The sequence below is a fragment of the Rhamphochromis sp. 'chilingali' genome (assembly GCF_963969265.1).
Source record: "Rhamphochromis sp. 'chilingali' genome assembly, chromosome: 20".
Classification (NCBI taxonomy): Eukaryota; Metazoa; Chordata; class Actinopteri; order Cichliformes; family Cichlidae; genus Rhamphochromis; species Rhamphochromis sp. 'chilingali'.
This window is the reverse complement of record NC_137947.1, coordinates 6,821,944-6,849,855: the sequence shown is the minus strand read 5'-3', so window position 1 is coordinate 6,849,855 and position 27,912 is coordinate 6,821,944. Positions and strand designations below refer to the sequence as shown.

Here is a 27,912-nt window from a genome sequence, read left to right as displayed (position 1 = left end):
CTGATTTCCAGTGTGACTAGACAACTCATCACCCTTCTTTTCTAACAGAACCAAGACTTTAATCAAGAAAAGAAAGAAAAGGCCTCATGTATAGATTGTAAATCAGTCTACTGTTAAGTCTGGTGCCAAGGCTTTCACGAAACGCTCCTTTAGTGCTTTGTCTTGGGCACATTTCTCATAATAATGTGATAGGGCGAATAGTGTGATGGCATTGGTCGAATTTTTCTGTCGGAAGTATAATATGTCTGTTTGAAACTGAAGTTACGCATTTTCCAGCACATCTGCTGTTTTTTCAAGGTACTAATATAGAGTCATATAACTGTTTAATATCACTGCTCTGTCTTCTTTAGGCATGTATAATGGTAAAGCCTATTGTTTATTAGGCAAACCCAATCTTCTATAGTCACAGAAAGGCACAAGTCTGACAAAACAGAAAGAATAAAACGAATAATAGATAATAAATACGATTAGGGTGGGAGGCTATTGTGTTCGGGTCTGAGCTGGAGCTCTCCCTTAAAGCTCAGGATTGCAGAGCATCAGTGAGGAGAGCACCTTTCCCTGATCATCTGACGGCAGACGGCTCCTCCCCGCTCCCTCCTGTCTGCTACGCAAAGCAGTGGCTCGGGCACAACTCTGCCCGCGTTTCTATCCACGGGGTTCGTCTACGTGAGCAGGAGACCGGAGTCGAGTTCTCCACTTTGAATAAACAAGGACTGCGTTCCTGCACTGGTGTCGGCTTTCCAGTGAATCAGTGATGAGAGTGGCCGAGAGCACAGGCGGACGCTTTTCTCCCGTGCGGACCTGCAGAGCGCAAAAGTGCGCGCCCCGGTTCGGCTTCGTCTCCATCCTCCGCTCCTGAGATCAACCCAAATCCAAAGAGGCGCGCTGAGATCCCCCACGAACCCCCCTCGTGCGAGGTAACCGGATTTTCTCTCAAGCTTTCCCCTTACTTTGAGGACACACTGCTTCTCAGCAGCTCACACACATGCGTTACGCTTTCATGCAAAACTTGAATCTCCTAGCGTCTGAGAAAAGGATGCTGTTTTTTAAATTGAATTTTTATTCTTTTCAATTCACGGGTGATTCATTTCTCAGTTGTCAAGCTCGAACAAATCCAGTTATCGCCTCGCAGCGAGCCGATCCTCTGACATTTTGAAATATGATTAGTCACTCATGTGAAATAGGTGCCTCGTCGTTTTTCTGGACCTCACATTTAAATTCTTTTTAATAGAGTATTGATCAAACTAATTAAAAAATAAATGCTGCATCCAATAAATTAACTTTAGGCTCTCACGGGAGCACCGTCTTTTCTAAACCCTGTGGGCTTTGACATTTAAAGTAAGCTTTCCAATAACACCTCTAACACATTAAAAGTTTGGGGCAAAATTTGCGAAGTTAGTGTTTTTTTTTCTTTTTAAGGGATTAAAATGCGAACTTAAACAGAGACGTTTGCAGAACTCCCCCCCCCCCCCCCCCCCCCCCCCCAGCTCCAGATTGAAACTGAAAGCTCTTATATTCCATTTTAAAGAGTCGCCGTGTAAACTCAATCAGACAAGAGCAGCTAATGATAATTACCCCTCTCCTGTACTAGGGGAAATGTAGCCTTGATGTGGCATTGTTTCTTTCCTCGGCATCATTTCATCTCCTGTATCTGCTATCACAACCAAAGCAAGTGAAATTCCAGCAGCCACATACTATAACGTCACAGGATGCAAATTGCCATGGGCTGTGCAATTCACCTTTGATTATGAGCATGTGGGTGTTGGCTTATGTGAGCTGGTTCTTCCAGCAGCAGGATTTCCTCCAAGGCATAAACCGTTGTTTGAGTGGAATAAGTTCTGTGATGAAATTCAAATGAAACATAATGGCTTTTTTTCCCCAGCTGAAACCCTGTCCTATCTCTTTTGCTTCAAGTGGGCTTTAATTGCTCTGTATTTAAAATAGGTTCAATCTTTAGGCTGCATAACCATGCTCTGGAAAGTAATGTGGTGGTGTTAATGTTCTGACAATTACTTTTTGGGTGTAGACTGCTCATTATATTGAGATGTGCTGTAGTCTTTTTGTTATTTTTTTCCCACTGAAAATCCCCCTTTTAAAGATTTTATTTGAAATACATAGTGAGCGCGTGCAAAAAAACTTTCTAGATGGACACTTATTAATCAAGAGGCAAATGGTGAAAAGGCTACACAATGAGTTCTCTGCAAGCTGGTTAGAAAATTGGAATTAAAGGCCAAAAGGTCGACATGAAAAAGGGGTCACCCTCATTATTTTCATACCCGACTAATCAACATGAATGTGGTGACTGTGCATCTGTTGCTAAGCCAGAACGGATATTTTGTTTGCTTCATCCTATGCTCGAACCAAACGTGTAAGTATTGCAGAAAGCAGTGAAGCCGGGCGGTCTATGAGATCATCTTGACAGTAAGCGTGTACGAGTTAGGTTGTAAAGACAATGGTGAGATAGGGAGGCGGTTATGATTTCTAAATCCACAGAGAAAACAAAAGGTGTCTCTGTGGTGTAGGAGTGGACAAACACGCAGGGTCAGTTGTTTTTTACACCACACCATGAGGGGTTCGTGTGGTAAGCATAGAAGAAGGAGGAGGAGGTGGGAGAGAAACAGTTTCAATTGCCTGTTATTACATTTTTTTTTCTTTTTTGTGTTTGATGGAGTTTATCCAGTTGGCTCCACTTGAGCAAAGCGGGGGACGAGGGGTGGGGTGGGGTGGAGGAAGAGAAGAACAATAAAACAGAAGTGAATTTTCTCCTCCTCAAGTTTTGCTAATCAAGAGCAATAAAAAATAACACGAGCGTAGAGTTAATATTTGATGAGGTTATGTTTGCTGAATTAAAGGATGAAAACTATTAGCTGAGGCATATGAGACTTTTGTTAAAAATGCAAATGAAATCGAGTGTTTGGCTTTTATGTGTGTGTGTGGTTGTGGGAGGATGTAGGTTTTCCCTCAAGAGATCCAACTTTTATGAAACACATTTTTTAAAAATGCTTTTAAATTGGCACAATTCAGCCTGAAGGCTCTAAACTCTGTATCAAAGTCAAATGTCAATGAAACCATTAAACTATTTATCCATATTGTTTATTTTTATTTGTGAACAATTGTGACCAAAACAATATTTTTAATCGACATTTCTTGTACTGTATGGTGACAGCCTCTATTTTTAAGTCATGGAATTTATGCTTGTGTAATGGTCAGACTGGCCAGGACAATATCATGAAATGTATGAAATGCATGTTTGTTAAATGGCCTGTATTTGTATTGCGCTTTACTTAGTCTCTAAGGACCGCAAAGCGCTTTACACTACATTCAGTCATTCACACACACTGGCGACGGCAAGCTACATTGTAACCATAGCTCCCCTGGGGTGCACTGACAGAGGCGAGGCTGCCAGACACTGGCGCCACCGGGCCCTCTGGGCCTCTGATCACCACCAGTAGGCAACAGGTGGAGTGTCTTGCCCAAGGACACAACGACCGAGACTGTCGGAGCCGGGGCTCAAACTGGCAACCTTCCGATTACAAGACGAACTGCCAACTCTTGAGCCACGATCGCACCGTTAACCTTGACCGTGACCCAAAGTCTTAACTGTTTCAATTGTCATAAAATGGCTTGAAAAGGGCTTCAAAATGCCGCTCTGTCAGAAATATGCCTGAATTGGTGTGCTAATTATACAGCAATGACTGTTAGTGGAGAGTGTAATTCAGATTATTTTCTGTAACTATGTCGCTTCAACACTAAGTGTAACAGCAACCGTTTTTAGCCACAATAGATACTGCCCATCTAAATAACTTCAGATTTAAAGCTGCACTTCCTTCAGTCCCCAGCAGTGTACCCGTTCCGTGTGGAGCAGAACGGATACATAGCTGTCGAGACACACACTGACATATGTGGCTCTGTATCCACTATGAAAGGTGATAGCCCTATCATATTGCACAGGCAGGTAACCAGATTGGAGGTATTGTTGGCCATTGCTTTGTAGCACCTGTGATTTGAGCACTCTCAGCACTGCTGAATACATTTGCATATTAGCTACTTCCTGTGATTTGCATCCTGGAATTACAGGCTGAGTTAAGAGGTTGCAGAACTCCCCACTGCACAGTTATGACAGGTGCTAACTAGTCTCCTTGGTACAATGTGAGAAAAACATCACAGAGTGATAAGGAGTCACCAGAAACTCTGAAGGTGTGAACATAACATGCATGAAAAGACATTTCTAGAGAGAATTGCTGCGATTGTTAGCATGCTGAGCTAGCTATAGCAAGCTAGCCAGCCGAGCTCGGTGGTTGCTACTTTCAAAGTGAAATACAGACTCCAAGGCACAATGAATCTTCTAAAGTTCCCAATGTGGAAAGAGTAAGAAACAATCTTTTATCTATGTAGTGCAGCTAAGAGTTCATAAGGCCATCTCCTGTCAGTGGTTGCTCTTAGTCATCAGTTAGCCTGCTTTCTTCCTACCCAGGGGCCTGAAGCTCTCTGTCTCCAATTAGGCCCAAAAAGTTGTGTTGTTGTGAAAAAGAATATAATATAAAATACATAAATTAAACTGAGGTATAACTTTATTTTTTAATAAATATTGAAGGCTGTTTTCCTGACTGATATGGGGCAGTGAAGGAGTGGTTTATTCTTGTTAGCATTGTGAATGGAGTGACTTGCTAGTGATAAGATTTACAAGACCCAGGCATCATTATTTCCCTGCACCCAGTTAAATAGAAGTTGTCAGCTGTCATGTGCTTTGTGATTGACTTTGATCCTGCCTAATGATCACTGTGTTCATCTCGGAGCCGTAGGACATCGCTCGTCATGCTCTCAGCCTGATATAATATGCACATGATTTCAAAACTGAGCCTCTTGACCTAGTGAATTCTCAGTTCTGCTGGCTTTTTGATTTTGGATATTTACACCCCTGTGATTAGGTCACCCAAGTACAATCACTCATCGAGCATTGTGATGGTAATGTCATACAGAGGCTGATTTATGTGTGTGTGTGTGTGTCTGTAGAATTGGCTGGATCCCCTGTCTGCCTCCCCCGTGGACTGATTACTGATCAGACTAGCATTTCATATCAGCCTTGTGGGGGGAAATTAGAGGATTAGCAACAACTTCATGCTTATTCCCTACATATCTTCCAGGCCTCCAAATCCTCTGGAAGCCATTGTTATTTTAAGTAGCTTGGCAATTGAGCATGGAAGCAAGTTCTAATTCTCCCAAGTCTTTGGAGATGCTGAGCTGCAGAAAGTTAACATTTTGGAGCTACTTCCCCTGCTATTCATGTTCTTTCATGATGTGAAAATGAGTAACTGAGAGAGGGCCATGAAGCTGGCTGCCAGGACCTCTTCACTCCAGTCCTTGGTTCATACATAATAGATAAGTCACTGTAACTTACAGTACAGGGCCATAACTAGGCTAATGCTTAGATTTGCATATTTGTGCCGGATTCCATAATTCATGAGCGTGCAGCAGGCAGAGATCCATGCTGCAAACCTTGGTCCACATGATGAGCACCATATATATCTATCCAACATATCCAACATGCGTACCAACAACATTAAAAGGGTGTACAGAAGCTGTCTTTTCCAGGCACATGAGAGCTTTGTCTTCATCATCAAAAGCTTCAGAGTCTGAACTCTGCCTTTGGGGAAGCCTTATTAAAGGCATGCAGATGAGAGAATCAGACAACAGGCTTTCTCCCGCTTAATTTACTGCAATTCTGAAATAATAGGACAGGGTGAGAGCGGATGAAAGAAGAGACAGCAGAGGGCAGCGACACCTTGTAGTGAACAGATTTCACGAGCCACTTTTTCATCAAGGGGTTCAAGAAAGCCAGACACCCTCATCAATGGCGAGTGTTATGAAGCAGATTTATCATTCCACTTGATGATGGGACAAGTCATTTATTCATTAAGTTTTTGCTCTTTTTCTTGCATACACACACACACACACACACACACACACACACATATATATATATGTGTGTGTGTGTGTGTGTGTGTGTGTGTGTGTGTGTGTGTGTGTGTGTGTGTGTGTGTGTGTGTGTGTGTGTGCGCGCACTCATAGTTTGAATATCTTGTCATATTTGTCAGTCTTGCGTTGCTTTGGAGGGAGCACAACCCTGTGATGTAGAGTGAGTCTTGCTTTGATTCAGATGCCTTTTCCATACGTATCAATTTATTTTGTGTGGACGCGTCGACGTGTGGGTGTGTGCACCTGTGGCTGTGTAGTAGGGAGATTTTCTGTTTGTGACACGGTTCCAGTGTGCGTCTGGTGACCTGAGTGCAGATTATTTCACATTTCAATGAAACGATTTCCTGCATCACAACGTTTTACCATTAATTTAGAGATTTTAAAGTAATCTGGGGAGCTAACGAAGGAATTCACACAAAGACGACCTTATGGTTCACATTTTCAAAGAAGTCTGCTGAGCTGTTAGTCATCTGTCAGTGTGGACAACATCATTACTTCTAAGGAATACATTTTCTGCATTTGTCCACGTTTCCTTTTCTTTTCACATCACTGGTTGTAATTTTAAAGGAACAAATGAATACTCATGAGAACAAAATGTCAAGCATTGGTCGGTCCTACTGACTTGCGCTCTTGTCACCACCAGAAGCAACACTTGACATTTGTTCCAAAGGCGAAGATCTGGGTTAGTCTAAATATGAAATTTGATCTTTAGAGACACCGATTTAGATTTATTGTTGGAAGGTCAAACACCTAACGAAGGCAGCTCAGAGGATGTTTTCAAAGTTAAGCGGAGAGGAGATGAAAATAATGACACACTGTTGAGTATTTAACAGTGGCTCGGCACAGCATGGCCCAGTAGAAAGCTATCTGACCAGTATTAATAATGTCTCACTTGTGCTTATTGGCGAAGAGTTTAGCAGCAATCTCTCGAGGTAATGTGGGGAGCTGTCCATGGTGCTGAATGAGACTGTTCATCTTGTGTTCTGGAAAAGAGAAAGCCCAGATGAGTACCTCTCGTTTTTTTCCACCTCCAGAGGGAACACTGCTCATCTCAAACTTGAAATTGAACCTTGAAAGATTCTGTTTCTCTTTTTCTGACTTAAAGGCAAAGGGGTGACACGAGGTGTAGTTACTGAGCTATATGAAGCTGAATCTCAAAATAGTCACAATTATGACACAATTCAAAAGCGAGGATTCAGTGCTTGTACATTTAAAAACAATTATTTATTGTGATTTGTAGTCTTATATCACCAGGGTGAAACACATTGCAGTGTAATGCAACTTGCATTTGTACTTGTACTGAAAGCCTGCTTTTTAATTTTCAATATCATTTATGTGTGGTTTTGGAGTACCTTTTTTAGCCAAATAAATATTGCTCCCATATCTGGTTCATTCTCTGTCCTTTATTGGATGGTTAATTGAATATAATGGGGCTGGGGACTGTGAACCTTTCAAAACGAGCAACTCACAGTCTATTGTGCAACACAAATCTGAAAGGCTAATAATAAAAGCCATGTCACAAAGGAAAGATAATAAAGTGTTTCGGGTTTTTATTATTATTATTATTTTACAGGCAAAAGGTAAAAGGTAACATGGTCTTTTTATTTTTCCACCCTAGAAAAAATATTTGTGCTTTTTCACTATTATGTTTAATTAACAATTAACAGATTTTTAATACTAATCAATAATGAATCAATTGCTCTAACATTGCTTAAAATATAAAAACTCTTGAGGTGAATATTTTTGTAAATGGAATGTATAAATACTGTAATTATAAATAAATAGGCAATACATTGACCTTTTAAAAGTGGTTATTAGTTGCAGCACAATTATTCTACTACAGTGCAACTTAATCATTGATAACTAGCTCCAGTTTTATAAGAAAACATAGTTAATCAAACACCCTAACACTTAACCAACAGAAAAACAAACAAAAACTTACCAGGCTTATTACGTATTTCAGAATGAAATATATTTAAAATGTGTTAATAAATTGGAAATTCCTAGTTAATTACACCTTAGTAAACACGTAACTTTAAGGTTTAGATTTATGTGTCTGTATGTGAATAATACGTCTACAAAAATATTAAAAAAAGATATTTGTTGAACTCTGTATAGTACAATTTATAGTGCTGTAAGTAGCTGATAGCAGTTGACAAGGATTACACTTTGATGACACTGGCACAAAAGTACTGTAGCTGACTTGAAGCAGCTGAATTTTCAGATATATGCACAAAGTTTTTCAGTGTTGGTTCTGTGATGCACTATTTGTGGCTATGGTGAGAATAAGGATGTCACTATATATAAGCTATTTGCTACCAAAACTCGAAAAGCACAGCGTATTAGCGTATTAGCTGCTACAATAGTGTCGCTCCAAATAATTGATAAGAAAGGCAGTATGGAGGTACTTTGTACTGTTAATCTGAAATAAACATTACCATTTTGTTTGAAAAAGCTAGCAATGCTGCTGTGAAATGAATGTTCCACAGGCTGAAATGTTTGCAGTGGAAAATGCTACATAGATGCATAAGCTAATGTAACAGCTGTAGACAACTCAGCACCAAATCTAACATTTCAGTGACAACATAATGCTAACATTTTTAAATGACTTTTTTCAGAGAGATTTTAAGTACTGCAAGTCCAAATACATGCAGTTAGTGGAGATAGGCTCCGGCCCCCCCGTGACCCTGACAGAAGCCGAAGAGAATGGATAGATGAATTAATTAGAAACATATAATGAAGGTTTTTACATTGCTTACGCCAAATGTTCATTCCTGATCACAACTCTAAAATAGGAGAACAACCTGCCAGTACAAATTCCCAAATGTGACTCAACCAATATAAAACACAACAATGCTACATCCATCCAGCCTGGAGGTCACTGCAAACTCTCGGTACCTCAGCAGAGCTGGCAATATCATCAAGGACCACTCTCACCCCAGCAACCAACTGTTTGAACTATTACCGTCAGGCCGACGGTACAGGTCACATAAAACCAGGACAAACAGATTCAGGGATAGCTTCTTTCCCAGAGCTATCACCGTAGTAAATAAGCACAAAAACAATTGAACCTATTCCATACCGTCGCTGTCATTATATTAATGCTATTATCCTGTATATATTGTACATACTATTGTTTGAGTACTTACGATTGTTTTTTTTGTACCTTTTATATTTTACATTTATATTTATTATTGAAACTTGCACCAAGGGAGTGGCACTCCAGTTTCGTTGTACTCTGTACAATGACAATAAAGGCTATTCTATTCTATTCTATTTATTTTTTATCATAGCATTGCTATGCAGCCCTTTTATTGATGGTGCCATACAACCTTAAAAAATGGCAGCTAGTGCATTTTAAATAAAGATGTGACCTGGTTTCACTACAGGAAACTCAAGAGTGGAACAGGTTAAGTATCCAGAACAATGCATATAAAACAGGACTATTGAACAGACTTACATTTCTATCTTTGGGGTCAGTCACTGTAGAAGCTGAAAGAATTTCATTGTTTTCTAAGAGCAGAAATTCCATTAAAAACTGCTAATGTTTGACTATTGATTGTCCTAAATGTACTCATGTATTCTTACTTATGCGCTGTGTATGTTGTGTGTTTGGTAATTGGCTCGGCATTAGTTTCTGAACCCTAAGGCCATAGCCCCTTTTCTGTAACACTGCCACGGTAACATTTCAGTGTCAGAGTGCTCTCCAACCCTGAAATGAAAATCCACAGTGACTAGTGAATGTGCCGTATCATTATCTGGGGATATAAAGATGTAATCTGTATGGATAATTCTAATTTCACTCAACTATTGGAGAGATTCACATGAGCTTCTTCTTAATTTATCCATATTCTTTTTCAGATTTTCCATTTCACTTCACAGCACATTTGTACACTCCTTCTAATCTTGTAATTACAGCATTTGCTTATTTCCCACAAATCTACAGTATGTGTGTAACAGATGTTCATTATGTTTTGATTGTTTGATCAGTCAGCGATAACTTAGGGCGTAAGAGGATAATGGTGATTATTTTTACATTTGCTTTCAGTTTTTTCCCATCTAGATAGACAAGCCAAAATATTATATAAAATGGGATTAAAAATAATTACATGCAGCCTGAAATGCTTGAAAAAGCTTTATTTTTGTTTTTGTTACCAGTGTGTTTATGTAAAGAGGACGATTTGCAATGCATGTCACTGAAATTGTATATTGTAATCAATATTCATGCATCACTGTAAATTAACCCACTAAAAAAGGCTTCGCTTTAGTGTCAGGTAAATATTTAATGGCATGTATGCTAAACATATGTTCATTTTGTATGCATACTTTGGCTCCTGGCATTTTTCTACACAGTCACTCACATTTTAGTAGCTGCCAAACAGATTTGTACAAATTTGTAGAGTGGAGCATTTATTATACAGTGCACATGGAGGGTATTTTTTATTTTATTTTTTTCATTTCAAAGCAGATCTATTCTTTGGTTTAAAGAGTGAGCGTGTGATAAAGACTGTGCCATTTAACAGGATTTAACTCGAGGCTATCTCGACTCGATAAAAACTGGACAGAGTTTGTCTCTCACCTTGAGAACGACTTTTCAGCGCATGGCTTCTTCTTTACATCATATCCTCTTCAGTTAACTGCAGCAGGGTCCACAGTTGTGGAATACTGCGAGGATTAGCGAGGGCATTTGATGTTGGCATTCAGGGTTTCAAAGAACTTACCAATTCTCATTCTGCATGTGTCAGAATACAGAGCTGGTGGTTTCAGTCATTGTCTGAAATGGCACTCAATCTGAGGATGAATTCTTTTGGTTCAGCTTTGTGGGAGAGTTGAAAATCTGAAATTAAATTAATTAGCAATAGTCGAATAAATTGACAGACGTCACTGGGATCCATCTTTTGAGTTTTGAACAATCTGCTTGTTTTTTGGTGTTATACTAAATAGTGCAATATAAAACATTTTAGCCACAAAAAACGCATCATACTGTTAAATAAACACTCTTTATTAATGTTATAGTAAGGAAAGACTGAAAACCTTTGCTTAGATTAGCTCCAATGTTATCATTTGGCTGTTAGCCTTAATGTTAACAGTAGGCTGATGTGGTCATCAGGTAATTGTTAATAGTTAAATGGCTAATGTTAATGTGTGAGCTGGCCAGGCTAACATGTTAAATACTTAAGTGTATTTAAAGTGGGGGCTCTGCTGACCTCTTGAAATTCCTCACAGAGGTTTGCTCCATATTGTGAATATACTATGTTCAGCTCCTAGTGGTCGGTGGGGTTGAAATAATGTGTAAACTGGAGGAGGTGCAGATGATGCTGTAGCAAATGAGCTTCTAACATGATATTAATTTTTAGTCTGGATTAGTATCTGAGTATTTTTTTACAACCCTAGTGCATATATGCTGTAAGGGAACATTTATACCAAGCTAAGAAAACTCCCTCTTGCGCAATATAGACTAATACGATTGTGACAAATCATGTCAGTGTGTCATGAAATTACCAACCTCTGTAAGGATGCTACAAAGCTGCATAGCTTGGCTTATTTGGAAGCTAGCTAGCAAGCGTAGAAAGATTATTTGAGTAAGTTCACATCAACAAGTGACGTTAAGCCCAATCTCATTAAATTGACATTAGGATTATGTAAGGTTTATGTGCCCTGTGAGGGCTCCTTGCCCCCAAGAAGGTTTGAGAGCTCCTGCAGAAAACCACTAGCTTGGGTTTGATTTTTATATCTTTGGATGGCTGAAGTCACTGGAGATTAAATTTGTTTTGTGGGTTAGAGAAGTCTGTAGGGGTGTATCTGTGCATTGATAATTTCCAGAGCAACAGATGCAGTTGTATTGCAGTGTAATTTAATGCAAGAAGTACTCCACATAGGAAAACTCATTGCCCAGCAAATTAAACCATTACCTCCCCGGTTGGAGTTAAATATGGAGAAATTACTCATTTAATGTCTGATTACTCCCTAATAGAGCCATCTAAACAATGGTATCCACACATTCCCACAAGTAAATCCTGCTTCTCTGCAGCATACGGGTGGCAATTGCTTGTCAGGGTCAGAGTGAAGTTTTATTAAAAGATGCATGCTAAGAAGTCAAAAGAATTCATCTGTTTGGATTCATTATAAGATGGCTCTCTAGTCTGAAGATTTGTCTTCATTATCCAGCCAAACACCAGGCAGATAACACTCTGCCTCATTTGCTTTCCCAGCCTCAATTTTCCCTGAATGATAATGCAGCATCTCTTTTGTGTGGCTGTGGTAAAGACAAGCAAGCCATTTCCAATATGCACACAGGATTACAAAGGTTAATCATCAATTTAAAGCTAATCTTTGTTAAATACCAATAGAAGCTTGGTCTGTGCTCGAGACAGATATAATCAGGCAAACCCCCAAACAATCCTCCATCTAAATGAAGTGAAAGATGGTTAATCTAGGCTGTACGGCACAAGTTGATGAGCGAATACGGCGGAGGATTGCACCACAACTCTGAACTAATGTTCCACTGTTTGCTAAATTTAGTTGTCAATTCTATGGGGCGAACCACAGAAATGCTCCCAATTCTCGTATTTACTTAGAATAGAGTCCAATAGAAAGAGACCCCCAATAAAACTAATGCCACTTTCCAACTGAGGCATTTCATTTCACCCCCATCCTGCTCAGAGATCGTAATTCTTGTGTATTTATCCTTGCTTCATTGTTGCTGTGGAGTTGAGATAATTATGGAGTTTTAAAATTATGCAATCCCTTTTCCCTATTCTGGGAAAATGATTAATTAAATTTTTCCTTTTTTCCTCAGTTAATACACAGACGACTGGTATCACAGGGTCCTAGTCATTATCTGGTCTGGTCTGCTCTGGTGAAACGTGTCTGCCAAGTTGGCTAATTAAAATTTGAGTTTCCTTCCATTGCAGGCTGTTCACATTAGTCAAAAGTGGCACTTCATGATATTAGAATAAAATGACTAAAGATTTTTAAAAGCTCATCCTCACATGCAGGTGTGCGGAAGTTAAACAGAGGGAAAAGAAAAAGCGGCACATTCACACACAGATTAAAGGCAGCCTTGCAGCTAGCCGGTCCTCATTAAGTTAAAGGCCAAGGGATATGTGGAGACCTTATTGATTACATCATGCTGGTGGTATTACATGTACTATTCATAACGATGTAGTCGATGTATAATCACCGCGTGAAAGAATCACTAGGAACACCCAAAAAATATCTGTTTAATAAAACCTTGTATTTTTAAAATATCTATATGTCCCATATAACATCTAACTGAACCGATCGTTTTATGGGCCTAATCTACGGAATTCAAGGGGACAACATTTAACAGGAATTATGGTAAAGTAAAATAAAACTAAAATATTCATGATAACCCCGGGTGGCATCGACTTTTAAATGCACAGGAAGTAAAGTTCTATATGTTATTTCTTTCAAACTTCTTGACTAGCGAGATAAGCTTAGGACAAAACATTGTGTTTCCCATTAACCTAAGCCATTTCAAGTCTGGGCAGGAATTTACAATAATGGGAAATAGAATCAGCTCACCTTAATGGCAGAGGCATAATTCCATTGACAAGGCAGGCTCCTTTAATAAAGATAAGCCCTGAAGAAAATCAATAACCTGAACTAATTTCGAATGGACTCAGACGAACATAACATTCGCACCCAAGCAAACATTTTTAAAAGGCCTTTTTCATTGCTATTGTTTAGAGAACAAACCGAGGCTGTTTTCCAATCTTCGCTACATGACACAGTAACAAAGCAAGCCAACAAGTAATCTTGCAGATGCCCTTTCTCTGATTCTTTTTATTCCCCCATTAGGCCTCTGATGCTGGGTCCACAAACTTCTCTAATTAAGAATTCGTCTTCAGCACATTCGCCCATAAAACGGGCCTCGCTGCAGAACGTGGGGTGATAAAAGGAGTTATTGGGCCTGCGACCTCCTTTGCCTCTTATCTCCCATAAACACTTCAGTTGGTTTTTACAGGACTGTGGAGGCGGTGGTACGAGCAATAAGCCAAAGGGGAATGGCCAAAAGGCTGGGGTGGTGGGGGGTGGTGATGATGTCTTATTCATGAAGAACGGCTCAACAAGGGGGCGCAGATGAAATTGACAGCGAGAAGTCATCGTCATCATACTACAGGCGGTAATGTGGCTCCGATAAGACCCGTCTTGTAGTTGAAGTTGATTAATCTTTGCGCCGGGCTTCATTTCACCGTGTGCCGTGGTGATTTTTAAAGCGGTAAAATACAGAGTGCTTAAGCTCTTTTGGGAGGGAAATAAAAAATAATATTGCACACTCATTAGCTTTAGCGGGGGTTCTTACAGTAGCTTGTGGGTTTAGCGACACACCAGCAGAAGACAAAGCTCTGCTCTCCTATGAAAGTCACCCTGCTGAAGTGACACGTTTTATTCCCTCTATCTTCTTAACCTGATTCTGTCACCCACCCAGGACTACACATGCACAGATATTTTCATTAAGTTGCAGACAGGTTTCTTACAGCCATTAAAATGAGCCTGAAGTCTTGTACGTCACCTACTCTGGTTTTCTTTCCACACACATTAAATTCAGTTAAAGCAAAGAGTGTTTTTTTTTTCAATAGCATATTTTTTTTTGTTTTCTTTTCTTTTTAACCCACACCTCATTTCAGTGTGCGCATGCTCTGGTGATTTGAACCGATGGTGGATCCCTTCCTGCTATGCAGGCTGAACACAAGAAAGTGTACGGTGAGATTGCATTCAAACCGCTGCCAGTGTTGTGTTCTCAAAAAAGAACAAGAGCAGAAAGAGTATAAAGTAACAGAGGCTGCCAATACTTGTGGTTAGCCTTCCTTGAAAATGTCTGTAAATGGTGCCTCACTGGTGGAGGAATCTCAGCTTAAAAGCGCGTGTGGAGCCCAACTGGCGCTGGAGTTATCGTCTGCTCTCATGCACGGGGAAGATTTTGCAGAGGTTACGCTAAAAAAGCAGCTCGGTGCTTCACAGGCAACGGTGTGGAGCGGTGCGAAGGCAAACGCAGTAAACAATGTAATGATAGAACGAACGACAGCCGCACGGAGCTATGGTGGTTTATGTCCTCCCTCACCTCTGCCCAGTCGGGCCTCTGAAGCACACCCCTGCCAGAGAAGCAGGCGGCAGTGCACGGGGAAATGGAGCTGGAGATTGTTATTATAGATAAACACTTCTCTTACGATCTAGTTTGCCCTGCAACCAGGAAATTACAAGGATGTTGCTCAAAGTTGAGCGCAGAGGCAACTGGTTTTATTTGCCTCTGAGGTGCCAGTATGCACAGTCACAAACTGCGCTCAATAAATGATGCTGAGTCACATGTGGGAAATTGATGGTCTTTTTATAGTACTTTTATAAATTTGTATATATGGATGATGTTTATTGATAGAAAAGTAACTGGGGGTTGTTTGTTTAACTGATGCCTTTCAGTTGCTTAATTAATGAACAACTGCAGTATAATTTGCTATATACCATGTGTTTAAATATGAAGATTTGCATTCTGTTCTATTAAATAAAGCATTCAGGGGTTCGCATAAACATAAGGTATTGCACCACAACATGATGATGTCTACTGAGATAACACATTTAACCAAATGACTCATTATAAAACCAACGGTTAGTCGAAACCTTGTGCCTTAATCCAAGAGCATACGTTATTTTGCAGTTAATAAACAAAATCTTGCCTGAATCTTAATATAAATATTTAAATGCAATATGAACTAGGCATGCCACATTTTAAATGATACTGAAGATTACAACAGAGTTGCTCTAACCAGTCGTCCTGTTTATTCTGGAAGTTAAGAGATGCCTCTCCACTGCACTTCAAATGAACTCAAAGTGATGAACGATGCACCTTTGAAAAATATTTGTTTTGTATTCTTGGGGGAGGAGGGGAGAGTATTTTTTTATGCCTATCATTAATTAAAAAAGCAAAAACTAGAATATGCCTGTACACAGAAAATAGACTGAAGAAACACTTAGTGTGCAGTATGAACAGAAGGAATGACTACATCAAGTCAACATTAAAATGAGTTGATTTTGCCTCTCTTAAAGGTTTTGTGTCTGATAGAGTCGGTAAAAAGGATGACTTAGCAGGTTTTAAACTTAGCACTGTCTCAGCCCACACCGTCTGATCCATCCGATTGTGTTACGATCCGTGAGCCGCATTTGAGGCGACAACTTGAATTACTTATGCAGATGAGGTAGCTCGATACCGTGAAAGTTCAAGTTCAAGGTCCTTCGCTGCGGCTAAAGCGACATCCCAGAAATGGGCGTCTGTCACCGCCAATCTGATGCTCCTTGTATTTCCCATCTCCGTATCTCTCAGTCACGCTTGACTGATTCGTCATTCACACGTACTGCACAAACAAATCAAGACAATCCTGGCTTTGCGCTAATATGATAGCCGAGCCAGTCGAGCTGACCGCTGCTCCCTGACTTTGCTGAACACCATCACAGTTTGCTAATTGTCAGGTGTCTATTTTTATTGCCTCTTATGGGATACATTGAATTCCTACCTGAGCATGCTTTATTTGTGCTCACTGTGTTTCCAGAGTGCGCTTCTGCTTGTTTATTTACTGCACATACGCCAGTGATATCCCAGTGTAACCACTACTGACACATCTAACTGCATAATGCTTGGATGCAAGTGAATGCAGGACACCTCTGTGCTAAATGGTTTTAAGATGAATGTGTTATTATTAGCTTGCTAACTGCCGCCTGGTGTTGAATCACTCCAGCGCTTGGCAGCCAACAGCAAATCACAGAAGGTCCAAATACTAAACCTCGAGTTCTGCAGTACTGAATACATATTTGTGATGGCGGGAAAACACTGGCAGATCCGTGGCGTGTGCCTTCCAATAGAACGCTGCTGTGCCAGATCTTGAAAGGTTTTCCAACTGCACACACCAGCTGTAGTGTGGGAAAATAAACACAAGATATAAGTTGACCTCTTGGAGGAAAACAGCATGCCCCTAGTGTGTGTGTGTGTGTGCGTGTACAGCTTAGTTAATATGTATTACGCGCTTTGCCCTCGAGTACAGTTTACTCTCTGCATAACTCAACACTTGGCAAGGTAGGATTACGTTCAGTGTATTCTGTAATGCTGTGTATGAGCTGTAAGATTGATGCCATTTAATAAACAACGGTACAGAAAAATAATCATAAAATTCTCTAAACGTTGCACATTTTTCTCACTTTACTCATCAGAGCTTTGATATCATCGTCAGTACCCGGCAGGCCTTCCATAGTTTTCTTTCATTAAACTATTCATCACATCGGCCTCATCAAAGATTAAGAGTATCCTCGCTGTTCATTACAAGATGGCCTGCTTTTTATTTGATGAAGTAATTCATCCATAATGTATGTGTATATTGGTGTTTGCAGGATGCCTGCGTGACTGGGGGCGAAAGTGCTGGCGTTCCGCAGACTTAGACCCACGAAGGGAGCACGAAGCCGGTGCGTTTGTTTTGATTAAGTCGGCATTTCGCAGTGTTCCCTCCGCGATGAACCGCAGATCAATTACTTTACACAGAGAAGATCAGACTCATTGTGAGAAGCAGGAAAAGGTGTGATGGGAAAAGAATTACAGCAGCATTAAATTGGGGCACAGCAAAATTAGCTTTATCTTCGTGAGATGAGGAGGCTATTGCGGAGCGGGGAGCTTGATTTTGTGGAAAGCATAGGTGCTTTATCAGAAGTGGCAGGCTGAATGAGGATCATCAGGCCACACTCTGATTGAATTCCTTCTCATAGTCTGTTGTTGTTTCTGACGGGCCGCGGAACACTTTCCTGAGTGAGTCAGTGTCCCTGGGATTGGTTGCCTCCACTCATCCAAGGGTGATGAACAAGTCAGCCTATTTTATCTGTGAAAATGCCTTGTGGGAATCCAGACAATGTCAGTTGGTGCTTGAAATAAATCTCAGCGCATTGACAAATGTCAGGGCTAAACTGGAGGAGGCCTGGGCCGAAGACTGCGGGACTGCGAGAGCAATCCCGTGGCAGTTGAACAATGGCGCATTTAGGCTGGGTAACTGGAGGGGTGTTGCCATGGCGAAATGACAGTGCTCCACGGCATTGTTTGACCCGGGCAATCGGGGAAAAGCAACAGCATTTTATATAAAATGCTACGATGCGTTGTTTGTCGATAAAGATCCTTATTCAAACATTGCCAATCTAGCAGAAACATACATTTGTTTATGTGGCGCAGGCCTTCGTCGAGTTGGGTGGCTCATGTTCGTGTGCACAGATGGCAGTGGGCAGAAGGATTGGTAATTGGAAGAGCTTACGTTGCACACTGAACAACTCAATGGGTGGGAAAAAAAAGCTGAAACGACTGCTATACAGAGAAAGTTTAACTCAACTTATAGAAAATCACAGATAAAAGACTGTAATTAGGGCCCGAGGCCACATGCGTTTGAGTGTAAAAGCAAATGACAGATTACATCCTCTGTTAATGAATGCCTTTGCTGACATGTGGGTGTGGATTAGGTCATTGTCTTACTCATGCGCTCCAAAAATAGCTCGATACTGCTTCCCATCAGAGCTGCAGTCCTCTCAAAACAGGGAAATATTGTTTCTCCAGCATCAGTGTTTGTAAAATACTGCTGAGTTGTCTGCATCAATAGTTTGTCATAGTTATGGCATTTTATCACACTTCCAGGGCCTGATTTAAAGATTGAAAGTTAAGCAAGGATTAAATTAACATGGCATTCCAAGGCTGCCATTAATATCCGGTTGTTCAGTCTGACGTCACTAGCCGTGTCTGGGTCTAAACTCCGCTGCAGGTCCATATATCAAACGATCACTATGGCATTACTGAGAGTTGAAAAACTGTCTAAAGTCTTTCATCTTTAATAAAATGATCAGTGTTCTGCTCTACCAGGTGTAACAATTGAGTTTAACATCCAGGCATCCATGAAAACGGAATTTATGACATTTAACGGAGTTAGAAGTTAGCAGGGAGTTAGCTCGCTAGCTTCTATCTAAATACAATATAGCATGTCCTGACTGCGGGGTTTTGGAAACAAATTAAAACGTACAGCTCTGCTATCACTTCCAACATAAATGAAGACAGAAAACTAAACAGCAGTGACGTTTGTAGGGTTACTGAAGTTTGGCTAGCTGGTATATAATGATGTGCTACGTGACCGCTAGCGACACAGCTATGTTAGCATAATATAAACAAGCTAACTTTTTTTCCCACTTGATAAAAGTTACCGTGAGTGTTCTCGGTGGTCAGGAACAAATGTAATCGCATGGCAGGATGCTGTAAACGGACCAAACTTCAGCCAGGAGAACAACTGAGATAATCCATCCACAATACGAGGTTAGTCATTCATATACTGCTGCATGGGCTGGGCTGTAGTTACATCCTAAGGTTTTAAAAACTGAGCTTAAATAAATGATTAGCGGTAATAAAAGCCGAGGGAGGGCAACAGTGATCGCTGACTGTTTTAGGAGCTTTTTGAGATCAAATAGAAGAAAATACATAACATTAAACATGTTAACAACACAAATGCCATATTAAACGCAGACTACTTTAGACCCGGAAGTAGGATTCGTCGCGTCATCACTGAACAACCGGATAGCTTTAAAACGTGCATTTTTTATGAACTGAATACATTACACTTAAGTTTGAAACACTGTTGAATCAGGCAGTTGCCCTGCATCAACACTAAACCAGGCAGAAACCCTGTGAGTTCACTCAGAAAACAAGTCAAGGCTGGCACAGAAATCAGAGAGAAAAAGGGTTTAAAACACACCTACATAGGCTGGCATGGGAAAAATAATGAGAGCACCGTGTGCTCTTTGTTCCTGAATGTGAAGAGAGACTGAAGAAAAGGTAAAAAAAAAAAAGAACCAAAGAGTACTTTTGTAATCTGATTTACAGAGCTTAATTTTCCCTCTGAGAATACAGAGCTGATATGTTTTACCAGAAGGAAAAAGAAACAAAAAAGCTTTAATTTGGTTTCATGTGTCCAAAGTACATCCTTTCACAAGCATTGGGGCTTGTAAACATGCATTTCTACCAAACACCAGTCAGGCTTTTTTATGTTTGTCTTTCAAAAAGTGTACTCTTCCAGGGTCTTATTTCATCGAAACCACTTTCATTATGAAAGGGATGCATGCAACGAGCAGACACAATCACGAAGGTTAGCTTAGTGTTTCAAACTCTCCTACTGTTCAGTGTAGGGTTAGTTTTCGAGGGAAGGTTGGTCACAGCCCAAATGGACATTAGATTTTCTCATTATATCAGCAGCTGTGGCTACAGGAGTAAAGGCTTGGAGAGGGTGTTGAAGTCTTTCCTTGACCATGATCAGTGAAAGTTTCTTTCTTCTTTTTTCTTGTGTTGATCCTTTGGAACACAGGAAGTGCTCAGTTCTTATGATATAACTTAGAGATACTTTACCAGCAGGTGGCCCCAAAGGAGAGGATTACTCCGATGCTTTTGCCACTGCCAAATGTCACTTTGATAGGTACATCTAGCCCAAATTAATGCATATATGTTATATGTAAAGCAGTGCTGCAACAAATCCTCCTTTTTGAAAGCTTCTGTTGAAACTGTCATAATCACCACAAACTGTCTTCTCAGAAAGACCTGATGAAAACAGATTCATCATCCTCTTCTTCTTCTATTCGAGTTATTGAATGAGCTGTGGAAAAGAGCACATATGACAACAATCGCCCAATACTAACAGCTCCGTGTGAACACGCCTCCACATTAACCTTGGATAATGCCAACATCACAATAGGCTCAAACTCTCTCTCCTAGTCAGGGGTTAAATGCCTTGCGTAGGGCACATCTGTTGGCTTTCTAATGAGAAGAAAGCATTGCTCTTCCCCGATTATATTTTCTTTACCAGCCTGGAGATTAAAAGTGGCAACACTGTGTTCTCAAGCTACCCCACAGCCTTCTTCTCTTATACTCACCAGTTAACAGCTGTAATATACTGTAAACAGAGGGGGAATACTCACTCATTATTTGTTCACATCATGATGAAGCTAGCTTTGAACAGGGATTGGAATGCTTCACAGGACTCAAGGTGTCCCTTCAAAACCCTTTTGCATGCTGATGCAGCACAGGGTTGGAAGTTAAGGATTTTACATCTGAGAAACTAAACGTGTGAGTTTCTTAAAGCTCTGCTGGCTTTCATGCCGTCTGTTTATACTGCATCTATGTAGTTTAGGTTAAGAAAGAAAGAAAAGCTCTGTCTTTGTCCTCGGTACGTAGCTGAAGCCTGAAGTTGTTGCAATAGAAATTAATCAAGTGAGCCAGGAATCCCACTGCGAACCAAAATGCATCCATAATTTAAAATCAGTCCTGCATGTGGGAGTGAAGTTTCAGAGTTCCAGTTTTGATGTGGGTGGGTGGGAAAAAATATATTGTAGTGGTTTCTGAAGGCCTACTGGAGAGGATGGGCGAGGAAAGGAAGTGGGAAAGTGCAAAACAAAAACAGAGTGAAAGTGCATGTGTTTCTGTGTCCAAAGTGACTGGACGGACGGGTCAGAGCCTCTCACACGGGATCGTCTAACAACGCTGGACGACAGCGAAGTGGAGATGCAAGAGTGTGGGATGGAATGAAGTCAAATAAACAAGCGGTAGATAAGAGCAACGGCAGATTCTTATGCTTAGATCAAACAAGTAAAACAATCTGTGTGTGTTTATGTTTACTTGTGGTGCTAAATGATTTAAAATGTGTGACCACACAAGAAAAATGGATAGTAATATTGATTAATTTTGACTTCCTCACTTGAATCCGTTTAATAGCAAAAGCCACCCTTTGTAATCAAGCTTTATTGCAGTAATAATTATTTTGTACTAACGTCTCTAATGAGCAGCCGTTAAAAAAACAAAGCACCCTGTGCAATACCTGCTGCCTGCCACAGTTAATGGCAGGGGGGCCTGTTGAATATGAATGAGGCTTTTTTTTTTCGCTGTAGATGTATAGAGGCGGCTGTTTGGGATAATTAGTGGGAACCTGGCTTCCCGTGGTGCCTGGAACCTGTGGAGCCCTCCTCTTAGCCTGGTGGGATATAATGAATAGTGCAGAACTGTTGGCGAAGCTGTCTGCTCAGGTGGTACGCTGCACTTTTGCTCCGGTGCCAGAATAGTTTTAAAGTCTGGATAATGGTCAGCGAAGGGCAGCTCTCGTACGTGTGTGTGTGTACGCGTGTGTGCGGAGGCTCAGAATTATGGGTTCGAGTGGCGAGTGTGGTGCAGAGTTTTAGATTTTTGTTATCTCAGCAACTGTGCCTCCGACTTTACCGAGTTCAATTTCCATACCCACTTATACATAATCAGGGTCAAAAAGAGGATGGAGAATATCCCAGTGTGCGGGGCAGGGAGACATCTTCAGCACGAGTGGACACTCACAGAGCTAATGCATGTAAAACTAATTCAGTAAAAGTGTGGTCGTTGCTTCCCGTCCAAAGCTGCCCCCCACCCCCACCCCAATCTAATTAAAAAAGTCTCACCATTTTGAAAGAGAGGGAGGGATTGACTCTAATTCATGAGGTATTAATGGTTCATATTAGTAATGCACTGATACTGCGATACCTTAATTCTGGCTATCTGGGAATATTAAGTATTAAATGTTACTTTTTTCTTTTCTGGAAATTTATTATGCCTCATTGCCACTGGGATCGTTCTTATGTATGGTATCATCAGGTTAAGGAGTAGCGCTGCAGTGCTAAAGGATTAAAGATGGTCACGTCATGGCTTAGGTCAGAATGGTGCCAGTGTCTATTTAGCACAGCAAATCAGGATATGTCTGGTTCAAGATGAAAAATGCAAACAACAGAACAGGTTTAAAAGCATTTCCACCGCCTTGGCATTCATGGCCTTGCGGCACTGTTATGCCTTTAGAGTGCCTGAAGAAAGGTAGCCAGAGGAAAACATTAAAACCCTACACTGAAAAAAATTGGATTTTTCACCCTCAATAAAAATGAAGCAGTGAGTTTGAGTAAAATGTAACTAAAATGTAAAAGATGAAACATTTATTTTTGTTGTGGCAGATGGTTGCCCATCCCTGATCCTCTCATGGAGGTTTTTTCCTGTTGAAAGGGAGTTTTTCCTTCCCACTGTCATCAAGTACTTGCTCATAGGGGGTCATGTGGTTGCTGGGGTGTATTTTTATTCCAGTTATTGTAGGGTCTTTACCTTACAAAATAAAGCACCTTGGGGTGACTGTGCATTTGAGCATATTCTGTTCAGTTTAACATTTTACATTATAGAACAAAGTTACAAAAAATCTATATGCAATTAAATTATTTAAAGTCAGCAATTTAGGCAGAATTTGTTTTTTGAGTGTTCAAGAAAAAATGTGTCCAGTTCTACAATCTGAATCTAGGTTCTGATGCTGTGACGCAGCAATGAGACACCAAACAGATGCTATATCCTGCACACAAAACTCAGTGTGGCCATAGTTATCCCCTGCCAGCCTGTATAACCTTCCACTGGTTCCTGCAGTCTTCAGCGGATATATTCTTGGTTAAGTGGTCTGCCAGATATTGTGGTTGCCATGTGCCGATTGAAAAGCTGGAAAGATACACATCAAGTGCAGAATAAAGCAATAAGGCCCGGTGGAATGCGAAACAATGGCTCCTTCCAGGTGGTGCTGTACTGTGAGAGGTGTGGGGGGAATTGGATGAGACAGAAAGCTCGTCTGGCTGCCTGGCTGTTAGCATTGGACTTGGCAGCTCTCTGCCAGGGAAACGCTGACAGGCAGGCGAGGCTGTCACAGCACATAAGTGCCTCCTCGCACCATCCCCGCTCCTGTAGGGCAGGTCAGCTCTCCCGCGTTCAGAACACGGGCCCAGTCCCACACTCAGACCACAGATCATAATGTGTAACTGGGGAGGGGGAGGCATGTGTCACAGGCTTTATATGGTTGAAAGACTCTGTAAGGTGAGAGAAAGCCACTGGTGACACCGCAGAAATGTGCTCTGCGCGTTGGTAGTTACACTCTTCACTTAATTAAGAGACGGCTTCTGTGATTAAATTGTGCTGAAGGCTGAGCATTTCTGCAAGCAGAGGATTAATGATAACAGTTGGCCCGCTAAAAACAACTCAAGTGCGCAGATTTAGATCGTCTATGCGCGCCTCACAAATCTATGATCCCCTCACAATGTGTTGACAGTTTCTATGCAAAGATTACACTTTCATACTTTCATCAGTCCGGAATGAGCGTGTCCCACAAACTTATCTTAAATTATTGTAATGGCTGATCATTCTGGAGTCAAGCTGATTGTTGTTTCACACTGCTGGCTTGGTGCATAAATTAGGTAGGGAAGGGACTTTTTTCAGCCTTTCGTTAAACATAAAATAAATTACTGAGTGTGTGATTTTCTCTAAAAAAAATAAATAAATATATATATATATATGTATATGTATATACATATATATATATATATATACATATATATATATATATATATATATATATACATACATATACATATACATACATATATATATATATATATATACATTGGTGGTGGGGGTGGGGGGCTTGGAAGGAAAACATTGCTGAGAAAAATAACTGCCGAAACAGGCAGCCTCCCTGCTGTTATCAAAGAAATGAAAGATCAAATTTATTTTAAAAAATATCCTTTCCTCCTTGAAAACCCCAATAGATGTAATTACAGTAAATGGCATCTACAGACTGTGAGCCAGGAATTCAGCGTCTTAGTTGGGAGGGAAATTATCCCCAGTGTGCTGAAACGTGCAAAAGGTGACGAAGTTACTTCCACAGAAACACCCAGTTTTTAAATTGCATTTGAAAGAAACCCATTTGTGGTCTACATTATGAGGGACGAGGTAGGGAAAAAATTGTCTACAGTAGGCATTTGAAATAATGTGTGTGTGTGTGTGCGCACACGTGTGTGTGTGCAGCCATGTGTTCCCAGGATGGGAATATGTGTGCTTGTTTGGATTGCCTTACCGTGACCTTTGCTGTTGAATCTGGATGTTTGCATAGCCCATCCCTGTTGTTTTGACTAGCACAGAGTAAGCAGCAGCTCTCTCGGCTGCCTTTCCTCGTGAAAAATATCTGAAGACTTTTGCCATTTCAATTAATTCCATGGCGTTAAATATATACATATATGTATACATTTATTGCTACAGAGATGTTTTTTTCCCTTTTTTCGTGCTGAAGTTGAGGCGCACCATTTGACTAGTGCTTGTTGAAGGCAAGAAAAACAAAGCGAATATTAAAATATTTAAAAGGCCTTATAGAAAGGATCAAAAGTTAAAAAAGACGAGGCAGCGACATTCAATTTTCCCATGCTTTTGAAGGGCTCCTCGGCAAGATTATAAGTCAAACCTAACACCCTAAATCCTTCTCCTTGTTGTTTGCTGGATTTCACTGCTCTGGTATCGATCTTTCTCGGCTCGTATAGAAAATCAAAGCCACTTAGAGTGGGAAGTCATCTGATTTCCGGCAATAAATTTGTCTTTACAGTCTCTTGGTTTCAGTGCTGTGGGTAGGTGCGTATTGATACAGGTGTGGATTTTGACCTGCTGAAGGAAGACAAAGAACTCTGGTCTCATCTTTTGGCCTTCAGACTCAATTGCATATTTCAGACACATTTTCTGATGAGCTGTCTGGCTAAATGTTTTTCGCACCGAGAAATTACAGTATCAATTGAAAGTGACTTTATAGAGTGAGAAGAGAAAGCAGATGGGAAGAGGGAGAATTAAAAGAGACTCAAAGAAAGATGAATTGAGATTATCCTTTTGAGATCATACACTTATAACAGACGCGGATTGTATTTATGGCTGGATTGCTTTTTCATGGGAATGAGAAAGGTGCCATTTCAGTATAATACAGACATTCATTCTTCATTATATGCCTGAAACCTAAAAGCCCTTTCTCCTCTCTCTTTTTTTTCTTTGTTCTTCCCTGCAGATGTACCGCAGACTGATTCGTCCTCCGTCTCCAGTTCATATTCAATGGCAGACAAAGACTGCATTTCTTAGCACCACTGAGTTCGGAAAGTCAGCTTTGGTCCACAGCTAAGCCACAGCCTTCTTTCTTACTGACTCTTTGCAAGTCTCCACTTCAGTCCATCACCATGGCCTGTTTTCTGACATCGGCCTTTCTCCTGGTTCTTCAGACATACGCTGCCCCACCTGAGGCAGGATTTGGGATTACACTGGACACCGTGGACCTTGACACCGGCCTACTAGCGAATGTCTCTGGAGATGTAACCACATCTCCACCCCCGGGAACAAGCAAACGAGCCCCACATAGTATTATTATTGGGGTACGCAAAGGTGGCACAAGAGCGCTGTTGGAGATGCTGGACATACACCCTGAAGTGGCTGCCGCCGCCACCGAGGTGCACTTCTTTGACTGGGATGAGAACTACGCCAAGGGCTTTGAGTGGTACCGTGAGTTAATGCCCTACTCTTACCCACACCAGATCACAATAGAGAAAACTCCAGGCTATTTCACTTCAGCCCTTGCACCCGAACGTATCTGTGCCATGAACTCTTCCATTAAGCTGCTGCTGATCTTGCGAGACCCAGCTGAGCGGGTCATCTCCGACTACACCCAGGTGTACTTTAACCGGCTGGAGAACCACAAGCCGGTTCAGGCCATTGAAAACCTGCTAGTGCGCAACGGAGCGCTGAATATGAGGTACAAGGCCATTCAGAGGAGCCTGTACGACGTCCACATGCGCAACTGGCTGCGCCACTTTCCCTTAGAACAGATACACATAGTAGACGGTGACGCTCTGATCCGTGATCCCCTCCCAGAGCTTCAGAGGGTGGAGCGCTTCCTTAACTTGCCACCCAGGATAGTATCCACCAACTTCTACTTCAATCAGACCAAAGGGTTTTACTGCATCCGCAGTGATGGCCGAGAGCGCTGTCTGCACGAGTCTAAGGGACGACCTCATCCTGCTGTTAACAGCACTGTGCTCCAGCAGCTCCGCTCCTACCTTCAAGAACACAACCGCACCTTCTTCAGGCTGGTGAAGCGCACCTTCGACTGGCAATAAAAACCCCAGTTTGCATTCTTAACAGAGCCACTATCTTGTCTGTGACGAGGATAAAACATTTTAAAAAATGCGGGAGGCTATGAAGCACTTTAAGGACGTTTAAAAACTTTTGAATAGCCTCTTAATAACTACTGTTGTAATCTCTGGTTTCAGCAGAGGAGTTCTATATTTACACGATAACGGCAAAAAATGTGAAAAACTGTAACTACAGGCGTAAGATTAAAAAGAAGAACCTTCAAGCTTAATAAGTCATTCTCTCTGTGCTGGAAGTGTTAAGTGGTGAAATTTCAGTGAAAACAAGTTTATGAAACTGATGAAGTTTTTTTCCCCCTCTCCTTTGATATTCTTGTTCTTGATAATAAATTGTTCTGCTTTGAAATGTACAAAAAATGGCATGTTCTCCGTTTCATTCTGACCATCGTATAGTATAGCCCCTCAGCCTTCTAACCTGTGATATTTAGAGAGTATGCTAAGATAGGCAAAGGCATTAGATAAGCCTTTGATTTGCTGTGGTGGAAGGTAGACATTAATGCAAGGAAATGGGTACCCCGGAGCAGCGCTTTAGTAGTACAAGAATCACTAATAGCTCTGGACATTGAATGCAGCCTGTGCCTGCAGCTAAATAAGTCGGATCTTCATAGTCAGCAAGCTAAAATCCACAGAGCTTCTGTTGCATTTTGCCGCTGTTCAACAATTTGCTCAGGTGTAAAGTGTAGTCATTAAATTATATGCCTAACAGTGCTGTAAATCTTTTACGAAGGATACTGTATCCATTGCGGATCCTTTTCCTATTTTCTCCCTTTCCTGAATCATGCACATCATGCGGTCTTCCAAGAAACAGCTTGTCGTCCTATGCACAACAGACAGACACGGGTCATGTTTCTTTCATTGATTGGGCTTTAAACAGCAGCCAAA

At 41.0% G+C, this 27,912-nt stretch overlaps 1 protein-coding gene across 1 annotated transcript; it reads left to right on the top strand.

Annotated features, from left to right (window-relative positions):
- Positions 1-625: 625 nt before the first annotated feature.
- hs3st1l1 (heparan sulfate (glucosamine) 3-O-sulfotransferase 1-like1) lies at positions 626-27,360 on the top strand. Its single transcript, XM_080868894.1, has 2 exons — positions 626-917; positions 25,899-27,360. Exon 2 carries the CDS (start codon positions 26,065-26,067, stop codon positions 26,995-26,997), a length of 933 nt encoding a protein of 310 aa, XP_080725020.1. The 5' UTR covers positions 626-917; positions 25,899-26,064; the 3' UTR covers positions 26,998-27,360.
- The last annotated feature ends 552 nt before the right edge of the window (positions 27,361-27,912 follow it).

Bases quoted from the DNA above. Each gene is read 5' to 3' on its own strand.
- hs3st1l1 (XM_080868894.1), top strand. From the start codon at position 26,065: ATGGCCTGTTTTCTGACATCGGCCTTTCTCCTGGTTCTTCAGACATAC.